Consider the following 13,240-nt stretch of genomic DNA (forward strand, 5'->3'; position numbering starts at 1 on the left):
AAAAACTTCTAGATATTTGATATTTGTATCTGGGCTAGTTTGTGGGAGAAGGATCTAGACTCTTGACCACTGACACACACACCTACCACTTTGTTTCATCCATTTCCTGGTGCCTTTAGTTTCTATTAATTAGCAGAGCAGCTCTCTCTGCTGTGAGTAGTTGGTTTATTTTATTTCATGTTGGGGGGCAAAAAACAAACTTTGTTATGCTTTTTAAAAAGTTTGAGAGAAAAAAAGGTTGTAAGGTGGCGTCTGAGATACGTAGCTGACAGTGGCTTTTTTCATGTGACTCACTTGGTATTGTTTGTACCACTCAAATGAAGGACATTTCAGAATCACTGTAGTGGTGGCCTGGTTGTGTGTTAGAAGTGCAAAACACACTGCCTTTTAGTTGACTGTAATCTAACCTGTTGTTTCTTTCATATATGAACAAAAGAAAAAAGTATTGGTGCTTAGTCTCTTGCTTCTTGTTTAAGCTTCTTTTTTTTAATGGTGTTTGGCAAGTATAATAGCATGCATGACCGAAGATCTATACAGGGAGGCTTTTGCTGGTTTCAATATTCAGAATATGAGTCTGATTAAAAATATGTATTTAATTATGATGGAAAAAAAACAGCAAAATTATCCTGTGATGAAGGAGGGTCAGGAGGGCTTTAAATAAATGAGAACAAACAATAAATCAATTTTGTTAAATGTATAATGTTCTCAATTTTTGTGTTTCTAACTGAGCTTACTTTAGACATGCTTTATATTATGTATATTGAATATTTTGTCATTAATACTGGTTATATACTACAGTTCAAATGTTTGGGGTTGATGAGACATACATTCTTTTTTGCTCACCAAGGCTAGATTTATTTTTTTCATAAATAGAGTAAAAACCAATAATATTGTGGAATATTCCCATTTATATTTATCTGTCTAAATGGATGATGCCACTGTATATTTTCCAACCTACTGTTGTATTCAAAAAGAGGTCATGAAAACAGACTTCTCAGATTATTATTTAATATTTATAATCATCACATATGTGGCTATACAGTATATAGTCAGAATTAAATGTGTAAAAAGTTGCATACGTTTTGGTTGGACATTGTTACACAGAATTAGAGAAATATCAACCTCAGAATGATTACAGTTCATTTTTATTACAAAAAAAAAAAAGTTAATTTTAACTTTTAGAAAATGTTAAAAATTAAAAAGGCCTTCTACTATAATATATCTTTTGAAAAAGGATCACAATCTTGCAACTGTACCACTAGTTTACAAAGCCATATTGTGTTTTTGTTTTTTTGCCTTGTCCCTAGTCAATGTTGCACCAAAATCTAGTTTTTATGACCATTTTCACATCTCTGGCCCTCAGAATTAAACAAGCTGTTTTGCTATTATACCCTTAAGTCTTTCATTAGTAAATTATGTCTGTTATGATGGGCTAACCCAGGGTTTGGCTGGATAGATTGTTAGACTTAGGCTCCACTCTAGGGGCCTCGTTTATAAAACGTGTGTACGCACAGATTTGATCGTAGAGTGTGCGTAGAGAGAGAGCAAGTGCAAATCCTGGCAGCGGCAGGTCGTAGCGCCACTTCCGGTGGCATCCCCAGCTGCCACTGGCAGCTGCCAGAGTTCGTGGCAGCTACCACGGCTATGTATAATCGTTTTCTTAAATTCATCATTTATTTAATCATTTAAATGATAATTTAATAATTTTCAAAGTTTTTAAATTCCTTGTTTTATTGTTGTGATTATTGTTTTCTTTTATTTTATGTAAAGCACTTTGAATTACCATTGTGTATGAAATGTGCTATACAAATAAACTTGCCTTGCCTTGCCTTGCCTAAAATGATGATGCAAAGTTCCCACAATTTTATTATTATTATTATACTGTACATTTTATGTATCAGTTGCCAGGAGTCAAAGGCAGCTGCCACTATTCGTTTCTGGCAGCTGCCACGGTCTTTCTCGCCGTTTTGCTGTTTGTTCGGTAAAACTACACTGTGTACACTACACTGAACAAAATTATAAACGCAACACTTTTGTTTTGCCCCCATTTTTCATGAGCTGAACTCAAAGATCTAAGACTTTTTCTATGTACACAAAAGGCCTATTTCTCTCAAATATTGTTCACAAATCTGTCTAAATCTGTGTTAGTGAGCCAGATTTGAGGAAGAATAAGTCATCCTTCAGGATCATAAATAAAAAAAATAAATCAAAGATAAAAATACATTAAAAAATCAAGTGTCTCAATTAAAATGGTCTCATGATTATTTTAATATATACTGAAGTGCACATCTTTCGAAGGAAAGAAAAGGTAGAGGATATTTTTTCATTGTGGGTGTTCATACTCTTTGTATAACATCTCTAAATACATTCTTCCTGTCATGACATTAGGGGATTTCCATGTCAAGCTGATGCCATTGTAATTAGGTACCGATTTTCTTTTTTTTCCCCCCGGTGTTGCAGAGATCAGAACAGGTGAGGACACAGAAAGCATCGAAGAGGTAAGACATTTTTAACAACAGCCCATTTTTAACAACAGCCTCCCACCCCCCAAAAATTAACCTCACTTGATTTATTCAGTGGCAACACCTAAATGGGGGAAGCCTATAACCCATTCACAAACATCAATAGTCATTTACTCATCATCCCATCACTACATATACCATGCTCATTCTGTTTGTCTTTGCTGCAGTATTATTCGATTCTGATGTTTGTTTAATGTTGTTAAGGTTACATCGTGTTATCTGTTCCCTGTGTTTTGGATTACCTTTTGCCACGTTTCTGTTCTGTTCTGTTTATTTTATACTTTAATAAACTGCACTTGGATCTATCCTTGTTTTCTCCTGGCATTCCGTGACGTGTTTGTGCGTATACAGTATTGGCTAGCGGCAGCAGCAGTTTTAACATTAAGTGACATGACATCTGGCAGTCCTTATGTGTGTGTATGTTCTTTATGGGAAAATGCTTATGCGATTTAGCTTATTGGGTTCACATTCTGATCGTATCTGCTTGCTGGTATATAATAGGCATCATCAAATATTTTATTTACAAACAAAACAGTGTAGTTTACAGCAGAAACGGCGATAAACGATCGTGACTCCTGCCAAGAACTCTGGCAACTGATACATACAATTTTATAATAATAATAATAGTACAATTGTGGGAACTTTGCATCATCATTTTAAAAAACACCACTGAGTTTTACCGAGCAAACAGCAGCAACGGCGAGAAAGACCGTGGCAGCTGCCAGTGGCAGCTGGGGACGCCACCGGAAGTGGCGCTGCGACCTGCCGCTGCCAGAGAGAGCGCCAGTCCCTGTGTCTAAAAGAGATGCGTACGCACGTTTTCACGCATTCTATGAATCACACGTACGCACTTTGAGAAATGACCGTAAAATCAAATTTAGGATTCTTTCTACGCAGTATTTTATAAATGAGGCCCTAGATATTTCGAGTTTTAGTCATGGAATCAAAAGTCTCAGAATCTGAGCACAGTCTGTATTTCAATCAGGAGAGCTCAGATGGGGCTGAACTAATGGGAATTATTCGTTTATCCTAATATTCTTAACTTGTCAAATAAAACTGAATTGTTTTCTTATTTAAATGACTGGAATTTTTAAATACCTTATTTAAATTGCAATGTAGAGATACAAAAACACCTGCATTCATTTGACAAAATTTTATTTTCTACGAAAAACAAATCAAGAGCATTAAGGCCTGTGCCTGTGTGCAAACAGGTGGTGAAGTCATTGGCAGTTGTCACGGGACATGTGCAGGATCTTTAGTTACAGTAATTCTGCAGTTCAAAGATACTGCAGGGTCTGTGGCAACACAGCTCCAGAACGCCTCTCTTCCTTATCAGCTCGGCATGATCTTTAAATGCAAAGTCGGCCACCTCAGTTTCCTGGGCAGATTTTGGAGGAAGGAAACCTGGAAAAATACAACAATAGGGAAAATCCGACAATCAGATCAGATTTCATTGCCACATAGGTTAAATCTTTTTGAATTCCCCCCAAAATATCATGTCTAACCTTGATGAGATACTGTAAATGTATTTTTTTAAAGTTGTTTTACACATTATACATATTTTATACACATACACTACCATTCAAATGTTTGGTGTGAGAGTTTTTTAAATTTATCAAAAGTGACAGTAAAGGCATTTCTATTCAAAAAAACAAATGCTGTTTTTTTGTTTTTTTTTACTTCCCACTCATCAAATAATCCTGAAAAATTACAGTTTTACAGTTACCACAAAAATATCAACTTAGTCCAACATTGATAATAAGAAATGTTACTTGAGCACCAAATCAGCATATTAGAACCACTGGTAAAAATAATATTATTTCAGTGTTATCTTCTTCATGCAATGTATTTGCATTTAAAAGGCACACAAAACATACTATGTACACTACACAATATTAAATACATTAATTACAGGATAGGTGGAATGTCTTTGCAGTATCCAGAGTATTATTAGTTTCCTAGCATCTCTTCCCATATTTCCATACTTTTCAAAGATTCTCTACTAGAAACATAGTCTTCCTTACCCAGAAGAGGGTCAACATCTCTTTTGGGGTTGTAGAAGAAGCCTGTTGGACCACAGACCAGGTAGAGGGCATCGACCAGATGGGATCCACACAGGTACTGCGGGGCCCCTGCGTTAACATTCACACTGGAGATGACCAACAGGAACAACAGAGCACCAGCCTGGAGCCACACTGCCATAGTCACGCTGACAGAAAGACACATATAAAGACATATTTACATGCAGCACCAGTTACAATAGCACTATCTGTTGATTTAGCATCCTGCATAACATACCTGTTCTTGAAGCAGAGGACAAGGAATGGCAGAGATGGTAGACGAGAGAAGGTTTGGGACGAACAGTGTGTGCTTCTCACTTTTATACATATGTTTAGGCAGGTTCTACAGTCTTTGCCTGAATCAGCGGAAAATGAATCTTGAGCGCAAACACACTTTAACACTTTTAAGCGACTGTCCAATTACACATGCCACATTAACGATGTTTGCCCAACTAATTCACATTAGCTCCTGAACGCTACTACGCTCACGAAAGACAAACACATTCTGGTGCTCACACAGGTCTAGTAGCTTGTGCTGACGATCTCAAGTGGGCTTTGGTTAATTGTTAATAATTGTTGAGTAGAAAGAAGTTCACACAGAATGACCTGATCATGGATCTGCTAGAAGGTGACAGCTGGTGGCTTTTCTTTGAAAAGACTGTGAGTGAAACAGCAGAATGTCTCATTCTCGAGAAAATGGGATTAGATGTCTCATTAGACAGTAGTAGGCTAATGTTTGTGACATCCTCTATGTGACGTTTTCAAGCAATGACAACTACACTCTATTCTACAATTAAAAAAAAACTTTAATGGTTCTTTACATGTATCAACAGTTCTATTTAGAACCATATCAGCCTGAAGAAGCCTTTGTGCTTAAATGATTCTTTGTTTATGGTCCTTATTCCCACTTATTTGTTTTTCAAGTCTGTAACTGTCAAAGCCACCTCATTGTTGATTTTCAGGAGCTTAGCCATAAAACAATATTTGATATTTAGCAGTAAATGAGAATGTGAAGCTGGTTTACTGAAATATATCTGAACAAACATTAGTGCTGAACTTCATGGCTTTTGGCTATTTTTACGTTTATTATGTACTGAATGTGCCATCCATGATAACAGAGAAAAATACAGATGTATGGAAGAAATGGAGTGCTTTAAATTACATTACAAGCCTGTATTCTACATCCCTGAATGAGCTGCCAGAGAGAGCGCCAGTCCCTGTGTCTAAAAGAGATGCGTACGCACGTTTTCACGCATTCTATGAATCACACGTACGCACTTTGAGAAATGACCGTAAAATCAAATTTAGGATTCTTTCTACGCAGTATTTTATAAATGAGGCCCTAGATATTTCGAGTTTTAGTCATGGAATCAAAAGTCTCAGAATCTGAGCACAGTCTGTATTTCAATCAGGAGAGCTCAGATGGGGCTGAACTAATGGGAATTATTCGTTTATCCTAATATTCTTAACTTGTCAAATAAAACTGAATTGTTTTCTTATTTAAATGACTGGAATTTTTAAATACCTTATTTAAATTGCAATGTAGAGATACAAAAACACCTGCATTCATTTGACAAAATTTTATTTTCTACGAAAAACAAATCAAGAGCATTAAGGCCTGTGCCTGTGTGCAAACAGGTGGTGAAGTCATTGGCAGTTGTCACGGGACATGTGCAGGATCTTTAGTTACAGTAATTCTGCAGTTCAAAGATACTGCAGGGTCTGTGGCAACACAGCTCCAGAACGCCTCTCTTCCTTATCAGCTCGGCATGATCTTTAAATGCAAAGTCGGCCACCTCAGTTTCCTGGGCAGATTTTGGAGGAAGGAAACCTGGAAAAATACAACAATAGGGAAAATCCGACAATCAGATCAGATTTCATTGCCACATAGGTTAAATCTTTTTGAATTCCCCCCAAAATATCATGTCTAACCTTGATGAGATACTGTAAATGTATTTTTTTAAAGTTGTTTTACACATTATACATATTTTATACACATACACTACCATTCAAATGTTTGGTGTGAGAGTTTTTTAAATTTATCAAAAGTGACAGTAAAGGCATTTCTATTCAAAAAAACAAATGCTGTTTTTTTGTTTTTTTTTACTTCCCACTCATCAAATAATCCTGAAAAATTACAGTTTTACAGTTACCACAAAAATATCAACTTAGTCCAACATTGATAATAAGAAATGTTACTTGAGCACCAAATCAGCATATTAGAACCACTGGTAAAAATAATATTATTTCAGTGTTATCTTCTTCATGCAATGTATTTGCATTTAAAAGGCACACAAAACATACTATGTACACTACACAATATTAAATACATTAATTACAGGATAGGTGGAATGTCTTTGCAGTATCCAGAGTATTATTAGTTTCCTAGCATCTCTTCCCATATTTCCATACTTTTCAAAGATTCTCTACTAGAAACATAGTCTTCCTTACCCAGAAGAGGGTCAACATCTCTTTTGGGGTTGTAGAAGAAGCCTGTTGGACCACAGACCAGGTAGAGGGCATCGACCAGATGGGATCCACACAGGTACTGCGGGGCCCCTGCGTTAACATTCACACTGGAGATGACCAACAGGAACAACAGAGCACCAGCCTGGAGCCACACTGCCATAGTCACGCTGACAGAAAGACACATATAAAGACATATTTACATGCAGCACCAGTTACAATAGCACTATCTGTTGATTTAGCATCCTGCATAACATACCTGTTCTTGAAGCAGAGGACAAGGAATGGCAGAGATGGTAGACGAGAGAAGGTTTGGGACGAACAGTGTGTGCTTCTCACTTTTATACATATGTTTAGGCAGGTTCTACAGTCTTTGCCTGAATCAGCGGAAAATGAATCTTGAGCGCAAACACACTTTAACACTTTTAAGCGACTGTCCAATTACACATGCCACATTAACGATGTTTGCCCAACTAATTCACATTAGCTCCTGAACGCTACTACGCTCACGAAAGACAAACACATTCTGGTGCTCACACAGGTCTAGTAGCTTGTGCTGACGATCTCAAGTGGGCTTTGGTTAATTGTTAATAATTGTTGAGTAGAAAGAAGTTCACACAGAATGACCTGATCATGGATCTGCTAGAAGGTGACAGCTGGTGGCTTTTCTTTGAAAAGACTGTGAGTGAAACAGCAGAATGTCTCATTCTCGAGAAAATGGGATTAGATGTCTCATTAGACAGTAGTAGGCTAATGTTTGTGACATCCTCTATGTGACGTTTTCAAGCAATGACAACTACACTCTATTCTACAATTAAAAAAAAACTTTAATGGTTCTTTACATGTATCAACAGTTCTATTTAGAACCATATCAGCCTGAAGAAGCCTTTGTGCTTAAATGATTCTTTGTTTATGGTCCTTATTCCCACTTATTTGTTTTTCAAGTCTGTAACTGTCAAAGCCACCTCATTGTTGATTTTCAGGAGCTTAGCCATAAAACAATATTTGATATTTAGCAGTAAATGAGAATGTGAAGCTGGTTTACTGAAATATATCTGAACAAACATTAGTGCTGAACTTCATGGCTTTTGGCTATTTTTACGTTTATTATGTACTGAATGTGCCATCCATGATAACAGAGAAAAATACAGATGTATGGAAGAAATGGAGTGCTTTAAATTACATTACAAGCCTGTATTCTACATCCCTGAATGAAGTCCATTAAAAGTCACTTTTTAGGGTTACAAGCACCATTTTTGAAGAGCTCACCTTTGAAGACATGCAATTTAACATCTCTGAAGAAATTAAGGTAAGAAGACATAAAACAAAAAAATTACAATTAGAACCAGACAGAATAATTTAAACACATCTCTGACACAAGTCTGCATCAAATAAATACAAAACTACAAAATATAACAAAAATAAAAACAGTATTATACATATACATAGTATTATACATATCATATTCATACATTATATTTTGTATGTTTGATTATTGCTTTTTTCATAGGCAGTGCATTAGTACCTCTAGAAATGGTTAAGTCTTACCCAGCCAAATCTTGGGTTGGCATGCATCATAAAATTATTTCCAATCATTTAGATATTACATGAATACATCCCTTCAATCTTAACTATGTTTTATGATGTTGCCTCAGGGAAACAACCCTATTTTCTGCACCACAATTTTGCAAGTACATGATGCATATAAAATTAGCATTGGATGGTTTATAATGAAGAGAAGACTTTGATGATTTCTTGGTCACATTATACTCTTGCAGCCATTTTAAAATTGATTTGTATGTTAGGAGGAATTATTTAAATGGTTTGTTACCAAGAAGCAATATTGGCAGAAGTTACATTAGCATAGCATGCTAAGAACATTAGCATCTTAATTATTCATTTAGTTTCTTTCTCTCTCATTGTTGCATCAATACTGTACCTACAAAGGACACCCCAGAATATATGTTGTAACATTGTTTTCATAATGCATACAATAGGGTCTTAACATTCATCAACCTCACAAATAATAACTTTATCAAGTTATAAAAAACATTCATCCCATTTCTATTAATATAAGGCATAAAAAGCTCATGCAGCTCAGTTCTACAGTTAGTAAATTAGTAAATAATCAGTTATATTCAAGCATTATATAATCGTACATTTCCTTCATATTTAAAATACATGTAAACTCATTGTTTGTCATTTGATTTGACTTTGTTATATGTTAGACCACCCTGTGTCTTACATCTTTCACACAGCCGCAGCTTTTTTCTGTCTGTACTCCATCATCCAGCAGAACAGAAGAGGCATCTAGAGATAAAACACATGGATATAGCAACAGATGGCGCAACAAGACAGATGTTTTACCTGTGTGCTTTCCTTTTTCTTTTTTTTTTCACCTCCCGACAAAAAGAACATTTACAAGTGTGTTCATTCTCTTCACATATGAGAAACATGAATGCCATTTGATCTCAAAGCTGTATTTCATTGGATTATAGATTTATTTTTTAGTTTTAATACGTCAACATAATATCAGCAGTAAATTATACAAAAAAGGCCAATTGATTGTGAAGGAAATGCAAGTAATTATTGTGTGTCTTGTTTTCACTTTACTGATGTTATACTTACCCTTCATTTCAGAGATTTCTTTCTCTGCATTTCCATTTACAGTTTGGGCTTGTTTTCTGTCCACCATGTCAGTCCTCACTTGTCCTAGAGTCCTGAGGAGACACATGGTGTCAAATGCTGCTTCCCCTCCCTCTGACAGCAGCTCCAACACCTGTGTACACACATCACAAACAAATGTATTAGTCTTCACTCACTGACACCAGCATTCAGTTCTGGGAATGAGATATTAGTGCATTTTTACCAGATATAACAATGTATAAAGAACTTAAAAACCCTGACAAAAAAGATAAATCAGATGCATAAAATTAAAACGTTGAAATGCACATATTTACAAACCTGCAAACATTTGTAGCTCTTAAGCTCACTCAGGTTTTCCTCCAAGAACAGCAGGTAGATGCTGAGGTCATCATAACGGCGAGTGGTAGGCTGCAAATCCAGCACGTGACCGAAAGCAGGCAGTAGGTGGTATGGACGGAGGAACTGAGCGCGCTGGTGCTGACGAGCAGGTTGGAAGGCAGTGTAAACCACAGCCGGTACTAACAGTAAATACACCACCAGATTCATGCAACTTAGCAGGCGGAAAACACCCACCGCCACCAGCTTACACTGAACTGCATCTGGCACCGCACTCTCATTTACTAATATACCTGCAGACAAACACAAATTCAGAAAAAAAACATCAGAAAATGGTTAGACACACACTCTCACATGTTAATATACAGAAACACATTATTTAGCACACACCTCTGCGCAGGTTGCAGGAGAACTGATCACTGGTTGACACCCAAAAGATGTAGTAGGTCAGATAAAAGCAGGCCAGCAGTAAAGTGAGGAATGTTAAAACCCGACAAAGCAGATATTTTGCAGCCAAAGCCCAAGATGAACGCTTTGTCTTTAAGTACTGCTCTACAAGAGGGTACTTAAAACAAGCTTCAGTCATTTCAAGACCACTGAGAGAGAGACAGAGAGAGAGAGAGAGAGAGAATAGAGGGGTTTAAGATTAAGGTTAAGATCAGCAGAATCAGAATATTAAGGATATTTAAATATTTGGGTTATGAGTGAGGAAGGAAAGGAAATAGAAAGGAAGCTTAAATAGCAAAGAAGTCCATTGTTCACAAGCATTCATACAGGAAAATGATTTGAATATTTCTTTTGATTTGAAAATTAATACTTTTATTCAGCATGGATGCATTAAATTGATTAAAAGTGACAGTATAGACAAGTTAATAAAATGTATAAATAAATGCTGTTCTTTTGAACTTTCCACACATAAAAGATTCCTGAAAAAAATTCAAAAAAGATCCACTGTTGATAATAATAAGAAATGTTTCTTGAGTACCAAATCAGCATATTAGAATGATTTATGAAGGATCATGTGACACTGAAGACTGGAGTAACAGCTGCTGAAAATTCAGCTTTGCCATTACAGGAATAAATTACATTTTAAAAATACTGTAAAAAACATTATTTCCATTACATTTGTAATGTTTAATATTACTGTTTTTACTTTATTTTTGATCAAATGAATGCAGCCTTGGTGAACATACAAAACTTATTTTTAAAACTCTTTTTTTTTTTTAACTGATACAGATTTACTGAGTCTCAGTCTGGACCCTAGTTGACCTGGAAGCAAACTGACTTTTTGGAGTGTTTAAATATTCTGAATGAATTCAAGCCTTTGTTTTTTGTACAGTGTATCAAACATTGTATGTCTCACAATTCAAAACTTCAGGTTGCCATCGCAGCTAGATTTTCGAAAATGTTCAGTTCACTACACCTGTGTGGGTCTTCTGCAATGTCTTTGTCTTGTTTGGTTGTGAGGCTCTTGGCGAGGCGGATGGCACGGTTGTAGCAACGGTCAAGTTCCTCCATGATAAAACTGAGGTCAGAGGATAGGGAAGGGGCAGCCGTGAAGCGCCAGAAGAGAGCAGGAATATACATGAGGGTGGCAACCAGCAGAAGGATATAAGGAAAGAACTGCAGGTAAAGAGACAGAGAATAAGACAAAAACAAAGCAACAAAGAACCTCTTCGGATATGTCATTGTTGTTCATCATTACCTTGTGTAGATGAAGGGGGGCGCTATCAGGCCCATTTTCTGTAGGGTGATGCTCTACTGCAGCCCAGCAGAAGGAGTCCACATATGCAGCCTGTCTCAATGTGAAGTTAGTGGGTGGAAAACATGTGATCTGAGTACCTAAGAGAGAGGAAATTACACAAGAACTTGTCATTTTCTTATAGCTTAAAGGCACAATATGTAAGATTTTTTATTAAAATATCCAAAAACCACTAGAACAGTGTTATATATTTTGCTGACTTGTGTACTTACATTATCCCAAATGTTTCGAAGAATGTTTAAATCCAGAGAAATAAGCTATTTTAACTAGTGACACGGACCGTGTCTATAGTGTCATTGTGTCGCCTGCTAATGAAGTCATAACCCCCCGATCTCCGGTTTTGTTTTGTAGAAAACACGGAAACACCAAAGACGCTTTAATATGTTGTGTGTTTAAATAGACCGGCGACGACCGGCGACCGCACAGAGTAGCATTATAACAGAACTTTCAAATGTATCTAGTATGATAAAACAGCGCTGCTTTTTTTCCCCCACATACGCACAACCGGAAGGAGCGGAAGCGGTCGACTGTGGCATAGCCGTGTGTCACGCTCGTTCAGCGGCCTCGTTTCGATTCGACGGCTTTCAGCCTCACCCTGCTTCATTCTACTACGTTAATAAATCATTAGCTCATCCTTTTGTCTATTTGTTTATTTGGAATACGCGCCCTCTAGCGGCGAAAATTACATATTGTGCCCAGTGGCGGATCTACCTGCCGCCCCAGAATTATCACCGAATAAAATATAAATGTAAGCAGCGTTTCATGTGCTACTTTTCAGCTGTGGCGATGACAGAGTAACACAAAATAATGGTAAAAACACGTATTTTAATAAACTGTGCACGATGGTTGCACGCGCACGCAGCGTGCCAGTGTAGTCCAATAGTAGTCGGCTTCATTAACAAATTACTCTTTTTGTTCGTGAATCAGATAATTAGTGCTTTTCAGGTAACTCAGAAGTCCTCTGAGAAATCTAATCCCGTCCGGATATGTCTGAGATTTATCTCCTACCACTCGCTCCACTTTCATCATGGATATAAGCCGTAACAATAACATGAAATCCATAAGAAGATGCCGATCACGGAAAGTAATAGTGGAGTTAGGTAAGAATCTAGTATTGCAGTTTTCTCGATTGTTAACCCCCCAAACCATTAATTCAGGTTTCAAAACTGTATACTGTAATGAAATTTGGCCAAAAGTGCAGAGGATACTAAATGTACTTTTTTAATTGTATTTTTGACTGTACTGTATTGTGGTGCATGCCAAGTTCATACAATTCTTTGGTATTTGAATTTTTCTAGTGCTTTTCATCTACTGCAAGAATACTTTACAGTAGTAAAATTAAAATTATTTTCCCCAAAAGTTCATTGCTGAATTATACATCTGTGTCTGTAATTTATTTTATGTATACTGTAATAGACATTGAGCTGCAAAAATAATTCCTGAATCCT

General features: G+C 36.6%; 3 protein-coding genes across 3 annotated transcripts in view; all 3 read right to left on the bottom strand.

Annotated features, from left to right (window-relative positions):
• Positions 1-3,717: 3,717 nt before the first annotated feature.
• LOC107663422 (insulin-like) lies at positions 3,718-4,865 on the bottom strand. Its single transcript, XM_016453658.1, has 3 exons — positions 4,821-4,865; positions 4,547-4,731; positions 3,718-3,926 (listed from the first exon to the last, which is right to left on the bottom strand). Exons 2-3 carry the CDS (start codon positions 4,722-4,724, stop codon positions 3,778-3,780), a joined length of 327 nt encoding a protein of 108 aa, XP_016309144.1. The 5' UTR covers positions 4,725-4,731; positions 4,821-4,865; the 3' UTR covers positions 3,718-3,777.
• A 1,339-nt stretch (positions 4,866-6,204) lies between these two features.
• Positions 6,205-7,352, bottom strand: LOC107663421 (insulin-like). The gene is made up of 3 exons (XM_016453657.1): positions 7,308-7,352; positions 7,034-7,218; positions 6,205-6,413 (listed from the first exon to the last, which is right to left on the bottom strand). Exons 2-3 carry the CDS (start codon positions 7,209-7,211, stop codon positions 6,265-6,267), a joined length of 327 nt encoding a protein of 108 aa, XP_016309143.1. The 5' UTR covers positions 7,212-7,218; positions 7,308-7,352; the 3' UTR covers positions 6,205-6,264.
• A 1,212-nt stretch (positions 7,353-8,564) lies between these two features.
• Positions 8,565-13,240, bottom strand: part of panx1b (pannexin 1b) — a 7,616-nt gene continuing 2,940 nt past the window's right edge. The window contains exons 2-7 of the mRNA XM_016453656.1: positions 11,736-11,872; positions 11,454-11,653; positions 10,421-10,626; positions 10,013-10,323; positions 9,677-9,827; positions 8,565-9,358 (exon numbers count right to left, since the gene is read on the bottom strand). Coding sequence (XP_016309142.1) covers positions 9,273-9,358; positions 9,677-9,827; positions 10,013-10,323; positions 10,421-10,626; positions 11,454-11,653; positions 11,736-11,872 — 1,091 coding nt within the window. The 3' untranslated portion in view covers positions 8,565-9,272. The remainder of the gene's footprint in view (positions 9,359-9,676; positions 9,828-10,012; positions 10,324-10,420; positions 10,627-11,453; positions 11,654-11,735; positions 11,873-13,240) is intronic.

The sequence above is a fragment of the Sinocyclocheilus anshuiensis genome, unplaced genomic scaffold (assembly GCF_001515605.1).
Source record: "Sinocyclocheilus anshuiensis isolate Anshui unplaced genomic scaffold, SAMN03320099.WGS_v1.1 scaffold1531, whole genome shotgun sequence".
NCBI lineage: Eukaryota > Metazoa > Chordata > Actinopteri > Cypriniformes > Cyprinidae > Sinocyclocheilus > Sinocyclocheilus anshuiensis.